The sequence below is a fragment of the Ipomoea nil genome, unplaced genomic scaffold, assembly GCF_001879475.1.
Source record: "Ipomoea nil cultivar Tokyo-kokei standard unplaced genomic scaffold, Asagao_1.1 scaffold0794, whole genome shotgun sequence".
Lineage (NCBI taxonomy): Eukaryota > Viridiplantae > Streptophyta > Magnoliopsida > Solanales > Convolvulaceae > Ipomoea > Ipomoea nil.
In genome coordinates this window covers 529537-556430 of record NW_017617222.1, presented here as the reverse complement: position 1 = coordinate 556430, position 26894 = coordinate 529537, and the positions used below count along the sequence as shown (strand labels likewise).

Genomic DNA, 26894 nt, shown 5'->3' with positions numbered 1-26894 from the left:
TTAATCAATCTGAGCCATTCATTTGATTAAGATCTGTGACCGCCATTTTTTCTACCCATTATAGGCCTAACTCTCTTGGGCTCTTATTAGTATAGTAGATATATAGTTGGTTCACACAGTTTAAAAATAACTATCGTTTCGCATAATTTTTTTTTTTTTTATTTTCACGCGATCCATTACAATATATATTTTTATACCTCATAATTTACATTATTCTAAAAGATAATTTATATTATTGTAATGTATAAATTTTAGAGATTTATATACATATACTAGTTTTTTACGCGCATTGCGCGATTGGGATAATGCCCAATGTTTTTGTTTTTAAATAAGTACTTTAAAGTATATCAAGTCAAGATTATATTGGAATTGTTCATGCATAGATAAATAAATGTTGAATTTGCATATTTAAATAAATAATTCTAAGTTTACAAATGCAAGATAATATAGTCAAGATTGATTATAATTGTCAATAAAATAATTGTATAGGTATGGTTGAAACTAGGGCATAAAATAAGGGAGATCAAATAAAAATTAGGGCATAAAATATTAAATATATACTAATATTGAAGAGCTAACTACTGATTGCCAAAATATGACATTGCGTGGTAGTTTCCTACTTCAATTTGTTGTGTGATTTGAATACTCTTTTTGTTAATAAATCTCCTAAGTAGTTAATATGATTGGCTTAATTAAATTTTTTTATTTTTTAAAAAAATTATTATTATTATTATTAAATATATGTGTACCCTTAGGTCATTTTACATGTTAATCTTTTTTTTTTTTTTTGAAAATATTTTACATGTTAATCTAAACAGTTAATTTTTTCAAATATCTTTTTACCACCGTTGATATGATTCGTTGGTCAAATCCGCTAATATAATCCGCTAACGCTACCCACTAACTGCTGATTGTCAAATAAGGACATTGCGAGATAGTTCTCACTTCAATTTGTTGTGTGATTTGAATACTCTCTTTGTCAACAAATCCCTCAAGTAGTTAATATGATTGACTTTATTAATTATATTTTTTTAAAATTTTTTCATGGTATTAATAAAATACTTGGTAAATAAATATATAGCATTATTTTGTATTATAGCTTTGATATTTGATTAGAAAAATAGTGCACAAAAAAGATAATAGATAATGTAGTGAATATAATCAATTGATGAATTTGAATGTAAAAATTTTTACATTTGAGAAAAATAAAGACAATATAACTAATGAAACTATTTCTTTTAATTAATTTATTGATAATTAATAATTTTTTTTTCACTGAATAAAGACATTGTAAGGACAATGTAGCAAATATAATCAATTAATAAATTTGAATATAAAGAACTTTTATATTGAAGAAAAATAAAGACAATATAACTAATAAAATTATTTCTCTTATTTAATTTATTGATAATGAATAATTTTTTTTTTTGAATAAAGACATTGTGGACACATAATTCTAAATTAAAGAAATGCATATCAGCATATGTATTATTTTTTGTTGTAACTACTAAATTATTATTTATATAATTTAATAAGAGTAAAATAAAGTACTAATTATGCCAACTTTGATCGGGATGATGTTCGAACCTATGACTTTTTTTATTGAAATCAATGAGTAAGTTAACGGTGAACTAACGGCAATTCTTAAAATTTTAACGGAATTAGTAACGGTGTGTGGGTATTTTAGGAAATTCTAGTGTAAAATTTAAATCTGATCAATCTTTTAATCAATCTGAGCCATTCATTTGATTAAGATCTGTGACCGCCATTTTTTCTACCCATTATAGGCCTAACTCTCTTGGGCTCTTATTAGTATAGTAGATATATAGTTGGTTCACACAGTTTAAAAATAACTATCGTTTCGCATAATTTTTTTTTTTTTTTATTTTCACGCGATCCATTACAATATATATTTTTATACCTCATAATTTACATTATTCTAAAAGATAATTTATATTATTGTAATGTATAAATTTTAGAGATTTATATACATATACTAGTTTTTTACGCGCATTGCGCGATTGGGATAATGCCCAATGTTTTTGTTTTTAAATAAGTACTTTAAAGTATATCAAGTCAATATTATATTGGAATTGTTCATGCATAGATAATTAAATGTTGAATTTGCATATTTAAATAAATAATTCTAAGTTTACAAATGCAAGATAATATAGTCAAGATTGATTATAATTGTCAATAAAATAATTGTATAGGTATGGTTGAAACTAGGGCATAAAATAAGGGAGATCAAATAAAAATTAGGGCATAAAATATTAAATATATACTAATATTGAAGAGCTAACTACTGATTGCCAAATATGACATTGCGTGGTAGTTTCCTACTTCAATTTGTTGTGTGATTTGAATACTCTTTTTGTTATTAAATCCCCTAAGTAGTTAATATGATTGGCTTAATTATATTTTTTTATTTTTAAAAAAAATTATTATTATTATTTTTAAATATATGTGTACCCTTAGGTCATTTTACATGTTAATCTAAACAGTTAATTTTTTCAAATATCTTTTTACCACCGTTGATATGATTCGTTGGTCAAATCCGCTAATATAATCCGCTAACGCTACCCACTAACTGCTGATTGTCAAATAAGGACATTGCGAGATAGTTCTCACTTCAATTTGTTGTGTGATTTGAATACTCTCTTTGTCAACAAATCCCTCAAGTAGTTAATATGATTGACTTTATTAATTATATTTTTTTAAAATTTTTTCATGGTATTAATAAAATACTTGGTAAATAAATATATAGCATTATTTTGTATTATAGCTTTGATATTTGATTAGAAAAATAGTGCACAAAAAAGATAATAGATAATGTAGTGAATATAATCAATTGATGAATTTGAATGTAAAAATTTTTACATTTGAGAAAAATAAAGACAATATAACTAATGAAACTATTTCTTTTAATTAATTTATTGATAATTAATAATTTTTTTTTCACTGAATAAAGACATTGTAAGGACAATGTAGCAAATATAATCAATTAATAAATTTGAATATAAAGAACTTTTATATTGAAGAAAAATAAAGACAATATAACTAATAAAATTATTTCTCTTATTTAATTTATTGATAATGAATAATTTTTTTTTTTGAATAAAGACATTGTGGACACATAATTCTAAATTAAAGAAATGCATATGTATTATTTTTTGTTGTAGCTATTAGGACTATTAGAACTCTATTATCCATATTAGACTAGGACTATATTATTCGTGTTAGACTAGGATTCTATCTAGCATCTCTATATATTCGCTCCCTGTACTCTCAGACATTATTATTGAATACAACACAATTATATTCTCATATGGTATCAGTTAGCCAGGGTTTTCTTTTCCAACATCCATGTTCCTCACTTCGTAGCAGTAGCCGATGGCATCAAACCAAGATACATCGTATCAGAAGCAGTCCAGTCAACGACGTGACGTTGATGATCCGTGTCAAATTTGTAACGATTTCGGCCACACGGGAGCCAATTGTGTTTGGCGTTATGATGATCCGTGTCAAATTTGTGACCGTTTTGGTCACACGGGAGCCAATTGTTTTTGGCGTTATGATGATCCGTGTCAAATTTGTGACCGTTTTGGTCACACGAGGGCCAACTGTTTTCGGCGTTATTCAGGGGCTCCGGGTTTTCAGGCTAATGTGGCCGTCTCTGGTGATAATGGTGATTCCAACGGTCCTCATTAGTGGTTCCCTGACACTGGTGCTACAAATCATGCAACGCCTGATTCTTCTTTGATGACTTCTGCAACAAGTTATGATGGCCCGGAGACTCTGCGAGTCGGCAATGGTACAGGTTTGCCTATTGTTAATGCTGGTTCTTCTTCGTTAGCCACTGATTCTATGTCTTTTAAGTTACATGATGTTTTGCATGTCCCTGGTCTCTCTTCTTCTCTATTATCTGTCCAGCATTTTGCAAAGGACAATAATGTTTTCTTTGAGTTCCACCCTCTTTGTTTCTATGTGAAAGACATCTTGACCAAGAAGGTTCTTTTTAAGGGACATGCGTCTGAGGATCTCTACACATGGCCTGCGTCTTCTGTTTTCCCTGCTGCATTTGTTGCTGCACGGTCCTCTTACGTTTGGCCCATGCGGTTGGGGCATCCTCATTCTCGAGTCTTACGTAAAATTTTAGCGTCTTCGTCTGTTGGTACATTTAATTCTAGTGATCTTCCCAATGTATGTTCCTCTTGTCAATTAGGAAAATCTTCTCGTTTTCCTTTGTCTCGTGTCGAAACTACTAGTACGCATCCTTTGGAATTAATTTATTCAGATATTTGGGGCCCTGCGCCATTACTTTCTGCGTCTAGCTTTAAATATTTTGTGTTGTTTGTGGATGATTACACTCGTTATATGTGGTATTATCCCATGCGTGCTAAATCTAATTTGTATGCTACATTTGATAAGTTTCGGTCACTAGTTGAACGTTCCTTTTCTCGCAAGATTATTTCTTTTCAATCTGATTTAGGGAGAGAATATAAAAAGCTTGGTTCCACTCTTGCGTCCTTAGGTATTCGTCACAGGCAATCATGTGCGTATACTCATGAACAAAATGGCAGGGTAGAACGTAAGCATAGGCATGTTGTTGAAACGGGACTAGCATTAATGGCTCAATCCTCTGTTCCGTCTCGTTTTTGGGATTATGCTTTTGAAACTGCGGTTTATCTAATCAATAAAATGCCCACTCCTGTATTATATGATAAATCTCCTCATTATCTTTTGCATCGGTCTCCTCCATCTTATTCATATCTGCGTGTTTTTGGGTGTTTATGCTTTCCAAATCTGCGTCCCTATAATCGCAACAAACTACAGTTTCGGTCATCCCCTTGTGTCTTTCAAGGATATCCTCCATCTTTTCGTGGCTATCGTTGTTTAGACACTAACACTAACAAGGTTTTTATCTGTTGCCATGTGCGATTCGATGAGGCTGTCTTTCCTTTTGTTGCTTCTGTGGATTCGCAGGTTCCAAAACCACGCCCGGAGCTGTGGGGTGTTGCACCAATTGTTTCTGGTGGTGATCCGACTATTGTCACGGCTCGTGACCCTCCTACCGCGCCCATAGCCGCTTCTGACCACCACCGCCAGCAGCCTGCTACTGCCGAGCCCGTGACCGAGTCCGAGCGGACAGTCACGGACCAGCCGGCTCCTCGGCCAAGAGGCCGGCCTCGTGGTCGGTCTCGTCATGTACCCTCACCCGTTCGCTCTCAAGGAATGAATACGAGAAGTTCGGGACCACATGATCATGTTGCTTTATCTGCTGCTGCTGTTACTCCTGAACCTACATGTTTTACTCAAGCGGTTAAATTTCCTGAATGGCGAGATGCAATGGATTTGGAATTTAATGCCTTGGTGCACAACAATACATGGATGTTTGTTCCCTTTAAATCAGGTATGAATGTAGTTGGATGTAAGTGGGTGTTTAGAACCAAGAGAAAGGCTGATGGTTCGATTGAGCGTTACAAGGCTCGGTTAGTTACCAAGGGATTCAATCAAATTGCCGGCGAGGATTTCTTTGAGACCTTTAGTCCCGTTGTTAAACAACTACGGTACGTCTTCTTTTATCCTTAGCTATTTCTCGTGGATGGACTATTCGACAGTTGGACATACACAATGCTTTTCTAAATGGCAATCTTGCTGAGACGGTTTATATGCGCCAGCCCCTGGTTATGAAGACAAAACGATGCCCGGGCATGTTTGTCTCCTTCAACGTTCTTTATATGGGCTTAAGCAAGCTCCCTGTGCTTGGTTCACTCGTTTGCATGATTTTCTGGTTTCTGCTGGTTTCTCACCTTCCAAGACGGATGTCTCTCTATTTATATATTCACATGGCAATACTCGTTTATATTTTCTGGTTTATGTGGATGACATTTTGGTTATGGGATCTGATCCGGCTCATGTGACTGCTCTTATTGACAAGTTGGCTCTTGAGTTTAAAGTTCGTGATATGGGTGTGCCCTCGTTCTTTCTGGGTATTGAGACCATTCCGTTGTCTGATGGCATGCTTCTGTCTCAACAACGGTACATGAAGGATATTCTAAAACGAGCAGGTATGGTTGATTGCAAGCCCGTGGCTACTCCAGTTTCAACCACGAAGGCCGAGACTGATGCCGTGGTACCATACGCTGATCCCACTCAGTATCGCAGCTTTGCAGGTGCTCTGCAATATCTTACGGTAACTCGGCCTGATCTTTCCTATGCAGTCAATCATTTGTGTCAATACATGCACTCTCCCTCTACTGCAGATTGGGCGGCTCTCAAGAGGGTGTTACGGTATGTAAATGGGACACTACATCTTGGTCTTAAGATTACGTCTTCTCCTTCTCTAGATATTCATGCATATTCTGATTCGGATTGGGCTGGCAATCCTGATGATCGCAAATCTACTAGTGGTTTTGCTGTATTTTTGGGGACCAATCTTGTCTCATGGGTTTGTCGAAAACAACGTACTGTGGCTCGTTCATCAACTGAGGCTGAATACAAAGGACTGGCTGATGTCTCTGCAGAGGTTACTTGGCTCGTCTCTCTGATGAAGGAAATCGGGTTTGCGCCACCTTCTGTGCCCAAACTCTGGTGTGACAATCTGGGAGCTACTTATCTGTGTGTTAATCAGGTGTTTCATGCTCGCACCAAGCACATTGAGATCGACTACCACTTTGTTCGTGATAAAGTCGCGAAGAAAGAATTACAAGTCAATTTTATTTCTACCAAAGATCAGATAGCGGATACTTTTACTAAGTCTCTTTCGTCTGTACGTTTTAATTTACTCCGTTGCAAGCTCAATGTTTTGGCTGACCAATCTTGTGCTTGAGGGGGAGTATTAGGACTATTAGGACTCTATTATCCATATTAGACTAGGACTATATTATTCGTGTTACACTAGGATTCTATCTAGCATCTCTATATATTCGCTCCCTGTACTCTTAGACATTATTATTGAATACAACACAATTATATTCTCATCGTAGCTACTAAATATTATTTAATTTAATAAGAGTAAAATAGAGTACTAATTATGCCAACTTTGATTGGGATGAGGTTCGAACCTAAGACCTTTCTTATTGAAATCAATGAGTAAGTTAACGGTGAACTAACAGAAATTAACGAAAAAGATAATATTTAACGGAAAAGTTAACGGATAATCATATTCATTAAGGATAAATTAGGAAATCTTAAGAAAAAATTAGGAAATCTTAAGAAAAAATTAAAATATGATCAATCTGAGCCTTTCATTTGATTAAAAAATTTGACCTCCATTTTTTCTACCGATTATAGGTCTAACTCTCTTGGGCTCTTATTAGTATAGTAGATAGTAGATATAGTAGATAAGAATCTAATTTATAATAAGCCACTCTTAGCTTATAGCAAATAAACAATAATATGAGTTAAGAGTTGTCTCACTCCCTTCCAAAGGTGGAATCAAATTGGTGAAGCATAATTCTTGATTCATGTCAATACTCTTTTGGTTAGGATTTAGGACAATTAATTATTAAAATCCTTTACTGTTTAATTTTTACTAACTAGCATCGATATGAAGTTTTCCTGGGTTTACATTCCACTTGCAATCCACCAGAGGACCATCCCGCACGAACAAGGCAATTTTCTGGCTATCATACCATGGGCAACACGTTCATAGGTAGGTGTACAACAGCCATGATGGATGGAGAAAGTCTTGGGTTTCTTAGATTTCAACATGAAAACGATAAAGTTCTACGCTTTCTCCTCAGTAGAACAAACCATTGTTATGCAGACTGAAAGGAGACTACATAATAATAACAAGGAACGGAGGGAAGGAACAGCCATTATATTGATCATATCGATCTGAAGGTAGGTAGGTTTAATTGCACAGAAAAATGCGTTGCTCAATATATAGGCCAAGAATTGTATAGGATTTTTAGCATGCCAAACAACAATAATTGTACTGCAAAGCTAGGCCTGGTACGTGGCTTATATATTACTATTACTATACGATGCATGCATGCATGGCACAGCACTTCACATTTAATTTATATCCATAATAAATTAATTGAATTGGGAGCATCTATATATCTTCTTTTATAAAACACTTTTAATTTTCTTTCCAAAACTATACATCCAGCATGAAGAGACTTGAGTTCAACTTCAATTCATTCTTGGCATCAAATTGTGACATAAATCCTAACAAACTTTAATTTAACAGTTTTGTTGCACTAAAGACTAAAATTGTGTAACTTTTTTTTTTTTTTTTTTTTTTTTTTTTTTTAAAGTTAGGGCATATATTGCAACCACAAAAAATAATAAACTAAAATAATTGTATCTTTTTTTTTTTTTGAATGCTATTGGCTCTATTACAATGTAATATCTATTCATATACTTTCTCAACCTACTAAAACACAAAGAACCAATAACACCTCCACTAAGGCTTGAACTCACAATCTTCCAAATGGAAATCCAGTCCAGGTACCATTAGACCACATAGTCTTGGTAAAAACAATTGTATCTGGTTAAGGTAATTAACCAGTATTCATATTTCATTCATCTTAACCAACAATTTAAACCAATTAAAATGAAAATTTAAAATGAAAAAATGAATGGAAATTAGGTTAATTGAAAAAAATGAATATTAATAATTGACTGAAAATTTAAAAAAAAAATGAATGGAAATTAGGTTAATGATAAGTGCTTATTTATCTATATTTTCCTCCATTTCACTAAGCCATTTTGCTTCTAGATCATTCTAAATTTCATGAGATTATGATTAAATTGGGTTATTTTACAAGGAGTTTTGTTTGGAAACAAAGATGAGTATTTTCAGGCATTATGGTGAACATTGGAGTCAAATGGAGCATTTTAGATGCATTAGGAGTCCAAGGGAGCCTAAGAGTGGTGTATTCAATGGTCTTAGTCATTTGGGCAAATCAAAACAAAAGAGGAGCAAAAGATCAAGACATTGTAATTTTCGCTCATTTCAGACACTATTCAGTTTTTTGACCATATCTCGGTCTAGGAATGTCAAAATGAAGTGATTCTTGCACCAGTGGAAAGCCAACTTAAAGGGCTACAAGTTTGTTGAAGATCATAAGTGCCAATAAAATTGTTTTAGAGGAGAAAAATAGCCTAGAAGTAAAGACAAGTGCACACAATTCTGTTTCCAGGAGCCTCGTACTGCCTTGGGTACCCCCATCCCTTGGCCAGTACTCATCTCTTCTCCCTGAGCCAGTTTTCACTGGAAATGCACCAAAAATGGTACTGCCTTGCGTACCCCCATCCCTGAGGCAGTACCACTGTGTTCTGCTGTATTTAGGCGCGTTTTTGGTCATTTCTACTTGATTTTGACTCTTGTTAGAACCCTAGACACTCTCATTTACTTCCCCTCATATTTTTAGGTTAGATTAGGCTTAGATTTATGTTTCTTAACACTTTTGAAGCTTGTAATCTTGGATTTGAAGTTTGGATTCCAACATTTCAAGATTCCAACATCCATTTTCAACAGAGATCAGAAGCTTTCTTCCTTTTATCTTTTTCTTTGCATGCAAGATTTATGTTTAATGCTTGTGTTCTTGTGTTCTTTATGCTATTTAATCATGAGTAGTTAGTTTATGGACTTGAGTTAGGGTTGTATTTTCTATCTTGATGCTTGATTTGTGATTATTGCAAAAAGGGGAAGAACTCTAACCTAGAGTTCTTGAGTTTATGAAGGATTTGTGTTTGTATATTGTTAATGCTTGGTGTACAACATTCATTGGCATGTTTTGGAGGATTCTTGGCCTCAATGAGAGTTGGGTCAAGTTTCCAAACCACTCCTTGCATAAACCCGATTTCTTCTATGAAAATGGAGGAAATTGAGAGTTTTAGATGCTTTGTGTTCTTGAAGAACTTAGAGTTGATTCACCACGAGAGTGGGGCAATTCCTTGTTCTAATCTTTGTTAATTTGCACACTTGAGTGACTTATAGACTAGGATTCCTACGTGCATCCTCTCTATTCCTTGGTTGTGTGATTTTCCCCATTCCTTAGGTTGTGTTATGCATCTAGAAGATAATGCTCCCTAGCTTAAGTCTTATTTCTTTATTTCGTGTTTACATCTTGTTAATATGTGTTTGTGTTACTTTGTTTAGTTACCGTAGCCTCAATCTCGTTATGATTTCACTAGTACAAAATTGCAAATAGGCAACCATTGTAAAAGACAATAGGCGACCATTGTACAATGGTCACCTATGAGAGGCTCGCGCAAAGTCATGGACTTTACGCGACCATTTCAAAATGGTCGCGCATTGTCGGTAATACGCGACCATTCTTGACCAAGAATGGTCGCGTATTGTTTTTTATTTTTTTATTCAAATGTAAACGCGACCATTCTTGACTAAGAATGGTCGCGTATTGTTTTTTATTTTTTTATTCAAATGTAATACGCAACCATTCTTGGATAGGAATGGTCGCGTATTGTCTTTTTAAAAATTAAAAAAAAAATTAAAAATAATTTTAAAACTATATTATTTTGCACCATGCAATTCTCACACAACCATTATGAAATTACTACAGTATTTGTAAAAAAAAAACAATAAATGAAATTACATATTTACAATTCTAAATTAAAAATAATTGAAATCTACAAAAGAAAAGAATGAAATTACAACAAATAATTGTATCAGAAATATGTCTTGCACCAGAAAGGAGAGCTCCCAAACTGATCCTCCAAGAAGAACAACTTCACACCACAAATAATTGTATCAGAAATATGTCTTGCACCAGAAAGGACCTAGGCCCAATTTTAGATTCCAACAGTTATCAAAAGATGTAAAGCAAAATCCAGATTTGGTACTAGAGAATTTCCAAGTTCAATATAGTGAAGTGTCTCTTGCCATCAACTTAGTTTCATTGTAAGGACAGAAGAGCAAGATGCATAAATTTCTTTATAAGCAGCAGTAGTCAATCTAAAGAAAATATGACAGCAGAACTGATCACACTCCATATATCATGGTACTAGGACGACTTTCATTAATTCATTCATCAGCAATTTGAAGTTCATAGCATATATTTTGAAAGTTAACATCTAAGAAGGTCTAGCATTTATTTCTGTTACCTCCATAAGCAACCTTTGATAGGAACCGAAAGATAATAAACATCTCCACAGAAGAGTAGAAGACAGAAACCTTAGGACTAAAAAAGAAAACATCATCACAACTTATCTGTTTGTCATTACATGCATAAACTATAAAACTCCAACTTGTCTTCATTTGATACTGAGTCAATGGATGCACCTACTAAAACCACATCAGAGAAGTCCTTTGAAATCAAACAATTTTATGGTTAAATAGGTCCAAGCATAAGCTGCAGAACCAAGATCAAAGACAGGCATGGAAGAATTTCAAGAATTCATCTTTCCTCTCCTTTCTTGCCTCATTCTCACCATCTTACTTGGAGTTCTATTCAGAAAAAGAACCAATTCTATTCAGAAAGAGCTATTCTTGAATTGAATTTCCAAATATGGGAAGCATAAAAGAACAGACTCATTAGTCTCATAATTATATACATTTTCATCTTTAGTCTCCCAATTCAAACTTAATGGCAAAAATTGTCAACGAGAGGGCTTAAACATTTGTGAATTTGGAAACAATGTTTTTTTTTTTTTTTTTTTGGGTCTAGAAATAAGATTTGAGACCAAAACTTGGAAATGGGATATCATTTAGTCTTGAGCTTCAACAACAAATAAGACAGAGAAGAATAACACTTCAAATGTATTCAAGAAAAAAAGGTTTCTATTATTAATATGTTATTACTATCCTGCTTCAATATTTATTAGTAATATTCTTCATCATATCAAAATTTTGACAAACTATTCCACCACAATCCAATACCAAAGTTCAATCTTGAATAAAAATGATAACCAGAAAAGATTCCTGCTTTATCTCTAGGCATTCTAGTCTCTGTAAAATTTGAACAAAAAAGAACATGAATAAACAAATAATTGACCAAGAAAACAGTCCACCCACCCCACAAATCTGGTGAGAAAAATGAATGTCAACTTGTAATTCACAAACCAATTACTGTAATTGATTCACTTCACTAAAGTACCACTAAAGATTATCATACCCTACACTGAAAAATTCCAAAGGATAAACAGCCAAAATGCCTTTCAGAATAATAGAGTGAAGCTTTGATGATTACCAGATTTGCTGACCCTGTTAACTTGGATAGCAGAGTGGTGCTTTGTTGAGTGTACCCTTGCAATCCTCCTCCACCTCAAACTTCTTGGAAAATTAAACAGTGGGGGTCAGCTTCTATGGTGTTTGCTATAGAATGGGGAAAGAAATTGAGGAAGCAGATAATAGTTGATATCCAAGTATTCAGAAAAAACACTAACCTGCAGATCGGACGAGGAAGCCGCGCCGGCAGCCCCAATCTCCGGCTGAAGAAGGAGGCGGGAGACTGGCGTCGCAGAGGAGCCGGGGTCGTCGTCCCGTGGCAAGGAGGAGCTTCAGATCTACGGACGTTGGCGGGGGTGGCGGCTGTGGCGTCGGCGTCGCAGTGGCGAGTGTGCGACAGTGGATGGTGCTGTGCGGAGTGGCGTCGCCGCAGGCCAACGGCGTGGTGGCGGTGGTGAGACGATTGGTGCGACGGTGGATCGTTCTGATCTGAGACGCGAGCGATTTCGTTCTGAGACGGAGCGACTTTGTTCTGATCTAGTGTTGACTATTATAAAACAATTTCTATTCTAAGGTTACCATTTCTATTAGAAATGGTTGTCTATTAAAAATTAATTTTTTTTAAATACATAAAGAATACAATGGGCAACCATTACAGCTATAATGGTGGCGGATTATTGATCATTTATTTACAAAATTACAATTGCGAATTTTTGGGTTAAGATTAGGCAACCATTCTTTTAACAATGGTGGCCTATAAGCAATCTTCTATGTTTAATTTCGTACTATTGTTTGCTTAGCTTCTTGTTGATTTCTTTATGCTAGTGCCTAGTTTCTTGTGATTGCATATTGCGCGCCATAACCCCCAATCCCCTGAAGACGACATTAGCTCACATCTTATTTTTGCTACATCAAAAAATTGGAGCCGTTGCCGGGGATTGGCAATTTGGTGGTTTTATGTGATTGCTTGTTTTACTAGCATTGGAGTTTAGGGAATCTTAGGAGACTAAGATTTTTCTTTCTTTTTTTGTTTGTTTTTATTGTTCAATGTGCTTATTGTCTTACCTTGATTGAAATTTGGTTGGAGGATCTTTTCTTTGTGCATTCACTCTTAATTGAAAAGGAAGAGTTTTCACCACTCAATCAAGAACTTTCAATTATGGAGGGGTATGATTTCCAAGAGCAAAGAATATCATTGCCCGATTTTAGACCTGGCAATTCGTGTATACGGGTTCGTTAACGGGTCGACACGATAATGACACGAACACGATAAGGCTAAACACGAACACGACACGATAAGGTTAACGGGTCCAAATTTGTAACACGTACACGAACACGATTTGTTAACGGGTTAAACGGGTTGACACGATAGATACATTTTGTTAATAGGTTTCGGGTCGTGTCAACACGATATGACACGAAACACGTTTAAACCCACTAAACCTATTAATATATTAAAAAAAAAAAACTAAAATTTAAAGTTAAGTTATATATAAAAGAAATAAAACCTACAATTAAATCAATCAAACAAACTAAAAAAATATTCAATTTATAACATTCATAAAATAATAAAATAATATCCAAAAATCATAATTAAAGAAGTCCATGCCTAGTTTTAGAATAAAATTGAACACAATAAAAGTTAAAACTTCATATTGTTGAACGTCAATAATTGGTGTAGGATTTTAGCCTAATGTAGTAAATTCATCCTTAGTCATGTACTCATGTTCATGATATCTTTTGAAATCTCATTCATGACAATGGTTCTTAGCGGGTTCTAAACAGGTTTGTGTAAACGGGTTCGTGTAAACGGGTTAACACGATAATATTAACGGGTTAAACGGGTTCTTAATAGGTTTAACAGGTTGACCCGTTAAGACACAAAACATAACGGGTCCTTAACAGGTCAACCCGTTAACGACCCGAGACATGTTAAGGCTAAACACTAACCCGTTATTTTCGTGTCCGGTTTCGTGTCGTGTTAACGGGTCGTGTCCATAATTACCAGGTCTACCCGATTTCATCAAAATGGGTATAAAGACCTTTCAAGGTTGTAACACCCCCGATTTTTACCACATTTTAAAACCTAAAAAGGCAAGAGATAAGCAATCTAAACATCCATTAAACATTAAGCGGAAGCAAGTCTAAACGAGGGTATTATGCCACATCTTAAAGTACTAAAGATGCACAGGCGGGAAAACTAAATAGTTTAAACAAGTCATAAAGAGTCAAGGCACACAAGCCGCTCAATAGGCTCACATGCCATCAAAACATAACGTCTAGACAAGGTGAATAAGATATCTATCATTCCAAGTCTAACGCTCTCGGGCATCTACTCAAAACCTGTAGAACAAGGAAAAAACATGGGGATAACACCCGGTCAGCGAACATTGTTGGTAACCCATCAACACGCGGTAAATAGCATATATAGATAAGTATAAGTCAAAACCATTTTGAAATAGAATAGAGTATATATCATTTCAAAAGTCATAGAGAGAAGTAAACTTCAAGGACTCATTCACACTCTCAAAAGGAAAAGGAATCACCATCCTTACAACAATAACAAGACAAGAACATGAAAGATAATACAACTCAAGATGCATTCTACTGATCACAAAGTAGAATACATCAAGACATTCTCATTAGCAAAGAATACACATTCACACAACGGCAACTACATGCCACAGTGACAACTACATGTCACAAGTTTCATAGTTCCAACCTTATGCCCTGTTCCAACCTTATGGCTACCCCTGACCTTATTTCAGTTCCAACCATTACCTCCTAGTGCCACCTTGTACTTCTGAGTCCAACCTTGTACCGCCAGGGACCGTCGTCCCCCCTCCAACATAGCCTCCAACATACCGTCGAACTCTCAGTACACGAGGGTACCATTAATTTCATTCACACAACCACCTACATGTGAGCAAAGCTCAAGTAACAACCACCCACATTCAATCATAGTCACACAAGTCATCATCATTACCAAGAAGACTAAGGTTCCACAATAACCTTAATCAAGTATCAATCAAAGGGTACAACGATTACATACGTTCATATCAAAGGAATCAATCAATGGGGGATAGAAAACAGAACAAAAAAGAAGAGAGAATTTAGGAGCGAAACTTGGCAATCTGATACCAGATGAGTTTAGGAACGAGTGTTTGATTCAATTGCAGTAACAAACTGATAAGGTTACAAGATATACTACTAGTAAATAGATCCTACACAGATGGCTAAGGACAAGGTCAATATAACAATTATTGACTTATACTAATAATATATAATATATGCTAATAGATCACAACAAAAACATGAAACCATACTCAACAACGAAGGATCACAATCCGACACCAAACGATGGTCAACTCAAGTTGCCAATCCCAATAGGAAAGAACAAACCGCACATACTAGCATTTCAACGTCAAACTAGCATGCTTATCAAACGGGTAAACCAAAAGTAGTTCCATAGAACATTCAAGACTCACAATAGTCCAACGAATCACAAAGTTAGACCCTTAACACGATTCAAGACACCAAATCCTACATAGATTCCTAACATACCGTTCTAGACATACGAAACATCAAGAAGACTCACAAATGGCCCAATAAAACAACATCGGGAGGTCAAAACATCAATACCGGGTCAAAAGAATCACGGGGAACAAATCCTCGGCCAACACCAACAGTGTTCCCCGCGGGTGGGGCCACGGGTGGACAACCACCCACGGTTCCGCCCGCGAGTACCAACCCACGAGGCACCATGTACCTCGTGGGTGGGGCGGCGGGTAGGCCTCTGCCCGCCGTTCCGCCCGCGGGTACGCCCTGTACACCAAAATAATCCATTTGGAGATTTTCAACAACAAGTCCAAATTCAAGTCCAAAACACCCAAAATCTCACACAAAACAACAATATGACTTGAACCCAAGAAATAGCCAAGCAATGGCATTCAAGAACCCTAAGAACAAGCTCTAAACATGCATCATCACAAGATAATGCATCAAATCTGATTCTGTAGTAGAGCATTAAATTCTTGGTCTATAGCTTCACGCCATTCAGGATATTTAATAGCTTGAGTGTAACATGTAGGTTCCGTAGGACAAACCTGAGCATCTAGAGCCATAGGAGGAGCCTGAAACTTACTGCGAGTCGCCATGGAGTGGGTGTGTACGGTTAGCCTCGTCGACTTGCCACGCGGACGCCGTGCAACCTATGTAGGTTCAGTAGAGGATGATGTAGGTTGTACAGAGAATAATCATCAACAAAGATGATAAAATAACAACAACCATTATAAGATAGCAAAGGAGCTGGTCCCCAAATATTAGTGTATATCAAATCAAGAATGTCCGAAGTACTAGACTCAACACGTGCCAAAGGGAAACGTACAGATTTACCCGATTGACACGCTGAACATAAATTAGAATTGCAACGAATACTAGACTAGACTCACTAACCGAACATGACGGAAGAATTTGACTTAGGACACGCTGATGAGGATGACCCAAACGATCATGCCAAATCGAAGCGGAAGCACGAGCGGAGAGGAAGACAAAGGGAGACGAACATAGAACAGGCAAAGTGTAGAGACCACCCGAACTATTGCCCCGTAGCAAGATTTCCTTGGTGGTAATATCTTTCACAAGGAAAAAATATGGGTGAAACTCAAAAAACACATTGTTATCTGTAGCAAAACGTTGAACAGATAATAAAGATGTAGACAGACCAGGAACATGCAATATATCAGACATCGTAAAAGACCTAGAAGGGGTATCAAAAGTAGCATGACCAACACGACTAATAGACAGACCCATACCATCACCGATACGTAAAGTGTCATGACCAGTGTACTTCTCCGATGTAGAAAGGGCAACTATGTCTGGAGTTACATGATTTGTGGCTCCAGTGTCCTGAACCCAAGTATGAAAATTTGACGAGGTGTTAGCACCAAAACCATCCTTAAACACCAAATTAGCTCGAGGACCTGGAGCCCCTAAATAACGTCGAATACAAGTGGTTCCCGTGTGATCAAAACTTTTACAAATTTGACAATGATCATCATAGCGCCGAAAAAAATTAGCTTCCGTGTGACCGAAACCATTACAAATTTGACACTGATTATCATAGCGTCGAAATCAATTAGCTCCTGTGTGACCAAAACTATTACAAATTTGACACTGATGATTAAAGTCACGTCGATCACGCTGCTGTGTGTGAGAGTGATGGTATTTTTTACGCTGGTTGTGGTGCTGCGGCATAACATACGCTTTTGTAATTCAAATTCAGCTAACCTTTTTATTACTTTGGATTGCACGTAAACCCCTGATTCCAATGAACAATAAATATATTCACTAATCTTTGAAACTTCCAAAAAAATAATAAAAAAAAAAACTTGCTTCTGTAAGTGACCTTGGCAAACGGTGGAACACTGGAACATGCGCCCCTATCAACGTCCAATTTTGGCGTCGGAGGAGAGATATGTTTCCACGGAGACGGTGTCAAGAGAAGTTTCCTTTGATGTAATGACAGATCAAAGTTACCGCAAACCCTAGCTAACTGATACCAGATGAGAACTAAATGAATTGTGTTCAATGAAATTGATTACAAAGAGTATAGACAATGAGAATATATACAAGGAAGAGTCACAGGATGACTGGATAAGGAGTTATAAACTGACTCAAATACATAGAGTCCTAATACCAAGTATTAGTTATACAATATTAACATATTATAATTTGTTTACTTGTACGTATTGTATTCACAAATTTCCTTTTGTAGTTATTATGTGTTTTGACTTAGAAACACATTATTCGTTTAACAAGGTGGGCCCTGGTCCATGGTATAACAACTTCTGAAACCTCAAGGTAGACACAACTGGCAAATTATACTGTGGACCATGGTCCAAAACATTGTTGTTTATTTTAATGAAAAGAAACGGCATCCGTTTTGCGTCGTTTCGTGTAATTAGTTCAGTTTGTATAACATATTTAGTTTCATTTCATATTACATTGTAGTTTAATTTCAGCACAACTAAAGTTTCATTTTGTTTCAATTACAGTTTCATTCGACATTATACATATAATAGTCTTATTACAATGAGACATGTTATTGAATTTCATTTTATACTCATTGTAGTCTTATAACAACGCCACTAAATTATAATTCTAATTCAACTACGGTTTCATTGGACAATATACAGTCAAATATGTGAAACTGTTATTCAGTTTCATTTTATATACACTGTAGTATCATTACAACACAATTACAGTATTATTTCGATATAACTGCAATTTCATTTGACAATATACACTCAATATGTGAGATATGTTATTCAGTTTATTTTTATACATACTGTAGTTTCATTTCAGCAAAACTAAAGTATCATTTTCAACTACAATTCTATTGTGAAACTAAAGTATCATTTTCAACTACAATTCTATTGTGAAACTAAAGTATCATTTCTATTCATCTACAATTCTATTGTGAAACTGTTATTCAGTTTCATTTTATCTATACTATAATTTCATTACAACACAACTACAGTATCATTTCGATATAACTACATCTTCATTTGACGATATACACTCAATATGCGAAATATGTTATTTAGTTTCTTTTTATACATACTGTAGTTTTATTTTAGCAAAATTAAAGTATCATTTCTATTCAACTAAAATTCTATTTGACAATATACATTCGATATGTGAGACTTGTTGTTCAATTTCATTTCAACACAATTAAAATATCATTTCAATTTAATTATAGTTTCATTTGATAATATAAACACAATATCGAGACATTTCCATTTTAGATACACTATTTGTTATAAACACTCAAAAAATACAAAATTTATTAAAAATTAACGATTACCATTTCATTTCTTTGTTTAAAGAAATGGCTCCGTTTTTGAACCATGGTGTATAACAACTGGACACAACTATCGTGGATCCTCAGCTGCCTTGATGGACTTGGAAATTGAGTTTGGGCCGCTCCATTAAACTTATGAATTATGTATTGGATTGGGCTCAGTTGGACTAAAATGACACCAAAGTTTACATTGGTATTAATTCTCAATCGTTATACCGTGCACCACGGCGCACATATCAATGTGCGCCCCGCACCTCTCAAAACGACGTCGCTTTGTTAAGTTGTATGGGGAGTTGACGCGACAGAGTGTATGTGTATTCTGGTATATAATTATATACATTCTTTTATACAATTATGTACATCCGAAACATGAGATTTTTTTAAGGATTAAAAGTTTATGTGTATTATGTGGAGCGTTATGCTGTGCATCCGTATGCACCATGCATGGTTCATACGGATGCAAAAACAACGTCATTTTGGCGTCTAACTTTAAAAAAAAAAATTCAGAATTGCATGACTACACATACATAATTTCATAACTACACTTCCAGAATTTCATAACTAAAAAATCCAAAATGAATGAACTAAAAATGGATAACATAATGTTGTTGCTGGGAATCGAAACTGATTTTTTTTTTTTTTTTAAGTAGGGCGCGCGTTTTATGCAAAACGACGTCGTTTTTGCATCCGTATGCACCATGCAAGGTGCATACGGATGCACAACATAATTTGCCGTATTATGTTAAGAGTTTATGTGTATTATGTTAAAAGTTTATGTGCATTATGTATTATGTTAGATTATGTATATTATCTTTTCAAAAAAGAGTATGTGTATTCTGTTATATAATTATGTACATTCTTTTATACAATTATATACATTTTCAAAACATGAGATTTTTTTTTAAGAAGTTAACAGCAAACACGGAAAGCTGAATTTTCTATAATATAAAAAAAGAGTACAAAACGGCGTCGTTTTGCACCAGAGCGCACAATGCAATATGCGCCCTGGTGCATGATATAAATTGCCATTAATTCTTACTCAAGTAGAACTAACAATCAACGAGAGAAATAGAAAATTAGATTATTGAAGTAAGCGAAGGGTTATCCAAGTTACTAAGGAAAATGGCAAATTTTACGGTGAATTATCGGCGAAACTGTGCCGTTTCCTTTAATAAAAAGAAACAACATCTGTTAAGTCTAATTAATTATGTTTTTATAACATATTCAGTTTCATTTTATATATCCTGTAGTTTTATTACAACACAACTAAAATATCATTTTGATCCAAATATAGTTTCAAATATGTGAGACATGTTATTGAATTTCATTTTATACACATTATAGTTTTATTACAACACCACTATAATATGATTCTAATTCAACTATGGTTTCATTGGATAATATACACTCAAATATGTTTCATTTTATATACAGTGTAGTTTCATTACAGCACAACTAAAATATCATTTTGAGTTTTCAAAAAAAAAAAAAAGTATCATTTCAATATAACTACAGTTTCAATTTTAATATACACTTAATATGTGAGTCATGTTATTCAGTTTCATTTTATACATACTATAATTTCATTACAGCACAACTAAAGTATTGTTTTAATTCAACTATAGTTACAATTGACAATATACACTCAATATAAGAAAAAGTTAATTCCAGCAATGGTCCTCCGACTATTGTGATTTTCTAAAATTAGTCCTTGTCTTTTAATTTGGACAAAAAAAAATCTTGACTATCAGATTTGTTCTGACATTGGTCCTTCGGTTAACTTTCAGTTTGTTAGGTGTTAGTGTAGGGGCTAAAATTGTCATTTACTCTTATTGCTTTCTTCTTCCTCATAGATTTCTTCTTCATAGATGTAGTGAAAGCTCTTCATCTCACCATAGATGTATTCTTGATCCATAGGGCTAGGGGAATCGCTGTTAACATCACAGACTACAATTGACCCAAATTTATTCACAGCATAGAACAATTCGTTGCTGTAAATGACATCCTCACAAAATGACCTAGCCTCATCAATCAAATTCTAGGAATTCTCACCGTTTTTGGAGTACACCAGGTCCCCTGTTTTGTTGAGAATCGCCATGGAGATGAAGTTCGGTTGAAGCAGAGGGTTGATGATGAAGACCGATGGCGACTCATCGAGGATAACGAGCCAGCCGTGGGAGTTCGAAGCTTTTTGGCTATGGAGTCGAGGAGCTTCGGCACATACAACGGGGGAATCGGACAGTCTTTGTGGAGTTTGTGGGTTTTGCTCCTCTTCCAGTAAATCTGTAATGGAGTTCTGGTTTTGCTCTGCGTGTAATACTCATTAAGATGAGGAAGAAGAAAGCAACTAGAGGAAATGACTATTTTAGCCTCTACACTAACGCCTTACAAACGGAAGATTAACGGAAAGACCAATGCCGGAACAAATCTGATAGTTAAGGGCCTTCTTTGTCCAAATTAAAAGACGAGGACTAATTTTGAAAAATGACAATAGTCGAAGGACCATTACTGGAGTCTGTTAGTGCGGTCCGATATCACATTTTGCATGAACAACGTGAGTTAGGGCCGTTAATTCCGGGCCGTGGTTTGAGACAAGGCGGCCCGCTATCGTCGTATTTATTTATGTTTGTTGTTGAGGGTCTGAGTGTGATAATTGATAAATACATGTCCCAAGGCAGGTTGCACGGAGCACGGGTTGCAAGAGGGGCGCCTGCGATATCACATCTGTTGTTCGCGGACGACTGTTTTTTATTTTTGCGTGCAAATGCCCAGGAGAGCCATCAAATGAGGTACATTTTAGATACATATTCGAAAGCTTCTGGACAGAGAATAAATCATGACAAATCTGTGATTTGTTTCAGTGCCAATGTATCACAGCCAGTTAGGGATGAGGTGGTTCAGATCCTAGGGGTGGCGGAGGGCAATACGTCTGGCAAATATTTGGGCCTCCTTCGTTGGGGGGTAGAAGAAAGAAGGAGATTTTGGGTTATTTGAAAGAGCGGATATTGACAAGGGTCCGCAGTTGGAATTCGAAGTTCCTGTCCCGGGCAGGTCGGGAGGTGCTTTTGAAGAATGTTATACAAGCAATGCCATCATATGCTATGATGGTATTTCTGTTACCGGTTGGCTTGTGTAAGGACATTGAGACTTTAATGTCAGAGTATTGGTGGACGGGCTCTGTGGGTTCCGGGAAAGGTATTCGGTGGCATGCTTGGGGTGGTTTGGCGACGCCCAGGATGGTGGGGGGTTTGGGGTTCAGGAAACTACACGAGATGAACCTTGCGTTGTTGGGCAAACAAGCTTGGCGTCTGGTTACTCGGCCGCATTCTCTTGTGGCGCGTGTTTACAAGGCGCGCTATTACCCCAGGTGTGCTTATTTTGATGCAGGTGAAGGCTCTAACCCATCATACATTTGGAGGGGGCTGTTGGCAGTGAAGGATGTGGTGCGTGAGGGCTGTCGCCGTAGTGTTGGGAATGGCCAAGACACTTTGATTGGGAAGCATGCTTGGCTGCCGAATGAAGAAAACCCGTATGTAACAACTGCACTTACGGAAGAGGTGTCAATGGCCACGGTAGCAACTTTGTTCAACCATTAAGGTACGGGATGAGATATAAATAAAATTGCTAACATCTTTAATGCCCGTGATGTGTCTTTGATTATGAATATACCTGTAAGTTTGCGCAGCCCACATGATTCTTGGTATTGGTATTGGGACCAAAAAGGGGCCTATACAGTTAAGTCTTGTTATAAACGGCTAACTCGTGTAGTACCGGACCATCGTCCCTGGACACGTATTTGGAACCTTGATGTGCCTCCAAAGGTTCGGCTTTTCTGTTGGCAGCTTGCCAGTTCATATTTGCCAACACGAGATGCTCTAAATATGAAGCGTATTCATTGTGATCTTCTTTGCCATATGTGTAATAGGGAAAGTGAGAGTGCATGCCATATTTTTGTTACATGCAATAAGGTGGGGAGGGTGTGGACTTTGCTGGGGATTCCGGTCACTGGCTTGGCGCATGGGTACAATGCTTCGGACTGGTTTTTCGCAAATATTGAGCAGCTATGTGGTGATTTGTTGGCGAAATTCGTGATGGCGTGTTGGGGCATTTGGACTAGTAGAAATGATAATGTGTGGAGTGGTATTGCATTTGTACATAAACGTGATGTTGCGGAGGACCTTGGGTTTTTGGGAGAACTGGAGGCAGGCTCAAGAGGCTACCATACGTATGGCCCTATTACTGCCAATGTCTCTCGTTGGATGCCACCACCAGTTGGTAAGTTGAAGCCGAACTCCGATGCCGGGTTAAATCATTTGGCAAACGCAATGGGGTTTGGGTGGGTTTTGCGTGGTGAGGATGGTGCTTTCCTGGCAGCTAAAAACGTGCGGGTTCCTGGATCATACACTGTTGAGGAGGCCGAGGCAATGAGTCTGAGAGAAGCTTTAAGTTGGCTAAAGGATACATGCATGGGTGATGTTGTGGTAGAGATAGATTCACAGCTAGTTTTTCATGCAATTTTTGCTAGCCCTTTTAGTTCGGCTTATGGTTTTTTAGTAGATGATATTAGAGAATTGGCATCTATGATTGGAGATGTCCAATTCGGTTGTGTTAGGCGATCTGCGAATTGTGCCGCACACACTGTTGCTAGGGAGGCCTTTTCTGCGGCAGGTTACGGGGAATGGTTTGATGTACCACCCGATTTTTTGATTAGCTGCCTGGCTAATGATTTAATGCAATAAGCTGTTTTTCTCAAAAAAGAAACTTGTTATTCACTTTCATTTTAGATACACTATAATTTAATTACAACACAACTAAATTATCATTCAATTCAATTACAGTTTTATTTGACAATATACACTTAATATGTGAGACGTGTTATTCAATTTCATTTTAAATACACTGTAATTTCAATTTATTCTAAGAACATCATAAATATGGGATTAATTAAATATAACGGTTCCACCATATAACAATGGAATGGAAGGACAATGATATATTAATATATAGTGATGTTGAAAGTGAAAAGAGTCCAGTCCAGACTCCAGATGGCTCTTTGGCATTTAAAGTGCAATAGAGATGAGTGATTTAGATTTGAGTATCAACTGCTAAAAGCATAACAGACCACAATCATACATTAGTAAATTTTAAAGATAAGGACTAGGAAAAGCCCAAAATGTGAAACACAAAGAACATGCCTGGTTGTGGTTTAGAGGCTCTTCATCATCAGAAGGAGCAAGCAGTAGTATAACTGTTGAACTCGCTAAAGCTAGCAGGTAGTCTCTTCTGCTAGGTCAGGATAGCGGCTTGGCACGAGTAGCTGGATCTTCCTTAGATTCTACGTGAATCACAAACACATAGCCGAGGACCCAGAGGAGAATATATGGATAGGGAACCCAAGGCAGGAAAGCGATAATACATAAAATGCTGCCAGTATACTGGGGATCCCTAATTACTCCAAATGGAAACTGTGTCACCCAGGGAATGTTCTTTCCAAACCTCACACCATAGTATACGCCAGACTCTCCCAACAATTGGTATACCCTACACTAGCAACCATTATCACATAAATCACACATTCTTACTCTGAAAATTCAGGGTAGAAGAACGAAATATGGACAAGCCTGCTACATGTTAGTCAGTCTTTCCTATGCACTTACAGGTACATCAATAATTCAAACAGATGGTTTGGTTTAAAGATCCAGGCATACTCTGAGAACAAGATTTTTTTCCTCTTTTTTATTCAATACATCCTAACATCAAGAAAAGAACAAGATTGAAAGGTGACACTGTTTTCAATCACAGACTCACAAAGCAACAAGATGAAATCATTCAAAGGCGACTTTCAATCACAGTTAAAGTTCCTCCACAAAATTTTCAGTCTCACTATTACTTCAATCTAGTTCTAGCAGACTCACAGATATCAGCAATCTTAGCACAAAAAATAATAATAAATAAATAAAAGAAACAAACTTTCTCCACCTTTAGCATTAAATAGTATTGGGGGCAACTCCAACCAAGTTAGTTGGACAGTTTGACATGGTAACCACAAAGTTCCAAGTTCAACTTTCCGTGAGAACTGTCTATTGACTTTCTTGGTTTGAGCCGGTCAACTATGAGGAACCAAAGCCGGTTTACCTGTGGTTGTGGTCCTTTGCCGACTATGTCATAAGGCGGGCGTCACCCAGGATACACCTTCAACTCTTCAAGTATGTACTCCGGGCTTTTTCGTAAATCAAAGTATCCATGACATAAAGTGTTTCTTTCCAATTTTGATATTTCTCTACACAAATACATTTATGGCATACCAATCTATCATCAAGGTTATAATCTTGCAGACCGACCATATTCTCCATTTCCATGATCGACAACTAAACAGAATAATCCCCTTAAGCTCAGAGGTAGTTGTTAGTCCTAACTTAGAATCTAGGGTTCCAAGATGTAGTTGAGTGCAAGTTACACTCTTCCCAGACAACAAATCGAAATTAGAATCTTCCCCTTCCCATTAATCAAGATTTCATGAATTTAAAAACAATACCCACAGCCACAGAACATTACAACAAAGGTATAGGTATATTAAAAGCAATCAAAGAATCAAGACATTGTGGGTTGGGAAGAGTGAAGAAGAGAAACCTGATGTTGAGGAACTGACCGAAGAGGAAAAGCGGCCAGAAGTAGAGAGGCGGCGGCCAAGAAGGCGTGGATACCGAGTAAAAAGCGATGAACTGCAGCAGCTTGAGCACGTTAGACACCACGCCCATGACGTGAGATGGGTCACGCCCTTTTCCGCAAAGATCCACCCATGTCTGAGGATACGTCCATACCCAATAGAAGAATGGGAACTGTGAAATCACTACTAGGCATACCAACACCCCCATACTTCCTTCTTCTCCGATAGGATTGGCCACTGTAGATAAGAAAATATAATTAATTTAACGGTCTCCCAGATTTTTGGGCAATCTTTCATACACTTGCTTTAAGCCCAATTTATTTGAATACTCTGTAAAAGCAAATTATGCTATGCGCATGTGCGCACCTTGCAAGGTGCGCACGGCGCTAAAACGGGGTCGTTTTCCGTAAAAACGACGCTGTTTTAATTATAAAAAAAAATTTGTTCGAAACGCCGTTAACGGCGTTAACAGCATATTCGTTATGAAATTATGAATATACAGTTATGACATTATGAATGTACAGTTATAAAATTATGAATGTATAGTTATGGAATTATGAACTTACAATTATGAACATAGAGCTTCGAAAATTATGAATGTTCGGTATGGAATTATGAATATACAGTATGGAATTATGAATGTACAGTTATGGAATTATGAATGTACAGTTATGGAATTATGAATGTACAGTTATGGAATTATGAACATAGAACTCTGACATTATGAACTTACAATTATGAACATAGAGCTTCAAAAATTATGAATTTACAGTTATTGAATTATGAATGTACAGTTACGGAATTATGAATGTACAGTTATAGAATTATGAATGTACAGTTATGGAATTATGAATGTACAGTTATAAAATTATGAACACAAAGCTGTGAATATATGCTCCTATAACGAAGCGGTCTGAAATTAAATTTAAAAAAAAAAAGGGAAGATAAACGGTGCCGATGCACGCTGGGCACGAGCCCACAGCATAACTATTGCTCTGTAAATGAGGCAAATTATATCGTGTACAAGGGATTGTGCGTCTTGGTCAAAATGACGTTGTATCTCATTTTCGCCGTTAACTTTTAAAAATAAAATTAAAAAAATTTCATGTTTCAGATGTACATAATTTTATTATAATAAAATATGCATAAACTCCTAACAAAATACACATAATTTAACATAATAAATAATACACATAAACTCTTAACATAATACACAT

The 26894-nt window shown here is 36.1% G+C and overlaps 1 protein-coding gene and 1 long non-coding RNA gene across 5 annotated transcripts; both read right to left on the bottom strand.

The window, feature by feature from the left end:
- Positions 1-2568: 2568 nt before the first annotated feature.
- On the bottom strand, positions 2569-25990 carry LOC109177094 (phosphatidyl-N-methylethanolamine N-methyltransferase-like). 2 transcript variants are annotated; one of them, XM_019326404.1, is made up of 4 exons: positions 25641-25990; positions 24304-24551; positions 5161-5169; positions 2569-2579 (listed from the first exon to the last, which is right to left on the bottom strand). In XM_019326404.1, coding segments are annotated over exons 1-3 (495 nt in total). In that variant the 5' UTR covers positions 25886-25990; the 3' UTR covers positions 2569-2579; positions 5161-5167. The 2 variants fall into 2 exon arrangements, with proteins under 2 accessions (XP_019181949.1, XP_019181948.1); XM_019326403.1 differs by lacking the exons at positions 2569-2579; positions 5161-5169 and having other exon boundaries at positions 23989-24551.
- LOC109177095 lies at positions 10472-12697 on the bottom strand. 3 transcript variants are annotated; one of them, XR_002053518.1, is made up of 3 exons: positions 12364-12697; positions 12168-12250; positions 10472-10707 (listed from the first exon to the last, which is right to left on the bottom strand). It is a non-coding gene; the product is annotated as an uncharacterized LOC109177095 (long non-coding RNA). The 3 variants fall into 3 exon arrangements; XR_002053519.1 differs by lacking the exon at positions 10472-10707 and adding an exon at positions 10765-11260; XR_002053517.1 differs by lacking the exon at positions 10472-10707 and adding an exon at positions 11270-11425.
- Positions 25991-26894: the final 904 nt, after the last annotated feature.

Excerpts from the sequence above, each read along its gene's own strand:
- LOC109177094 (XM_019326404.1), bottom strand. The coding sequence starts at position 25,885 with ATGGGGGTGTTGGTATGCCTAGTAGTGATTTCACAGTTCCCATTCTTC. Across the intron at positions 24,552-25,640 it reads GGTCAGTTCCTCAACATCAG|GGTATACCAATTGTTGGGAG; the intron begins GTTTCTCTTCTT and ends TTGCTAGTGTAG.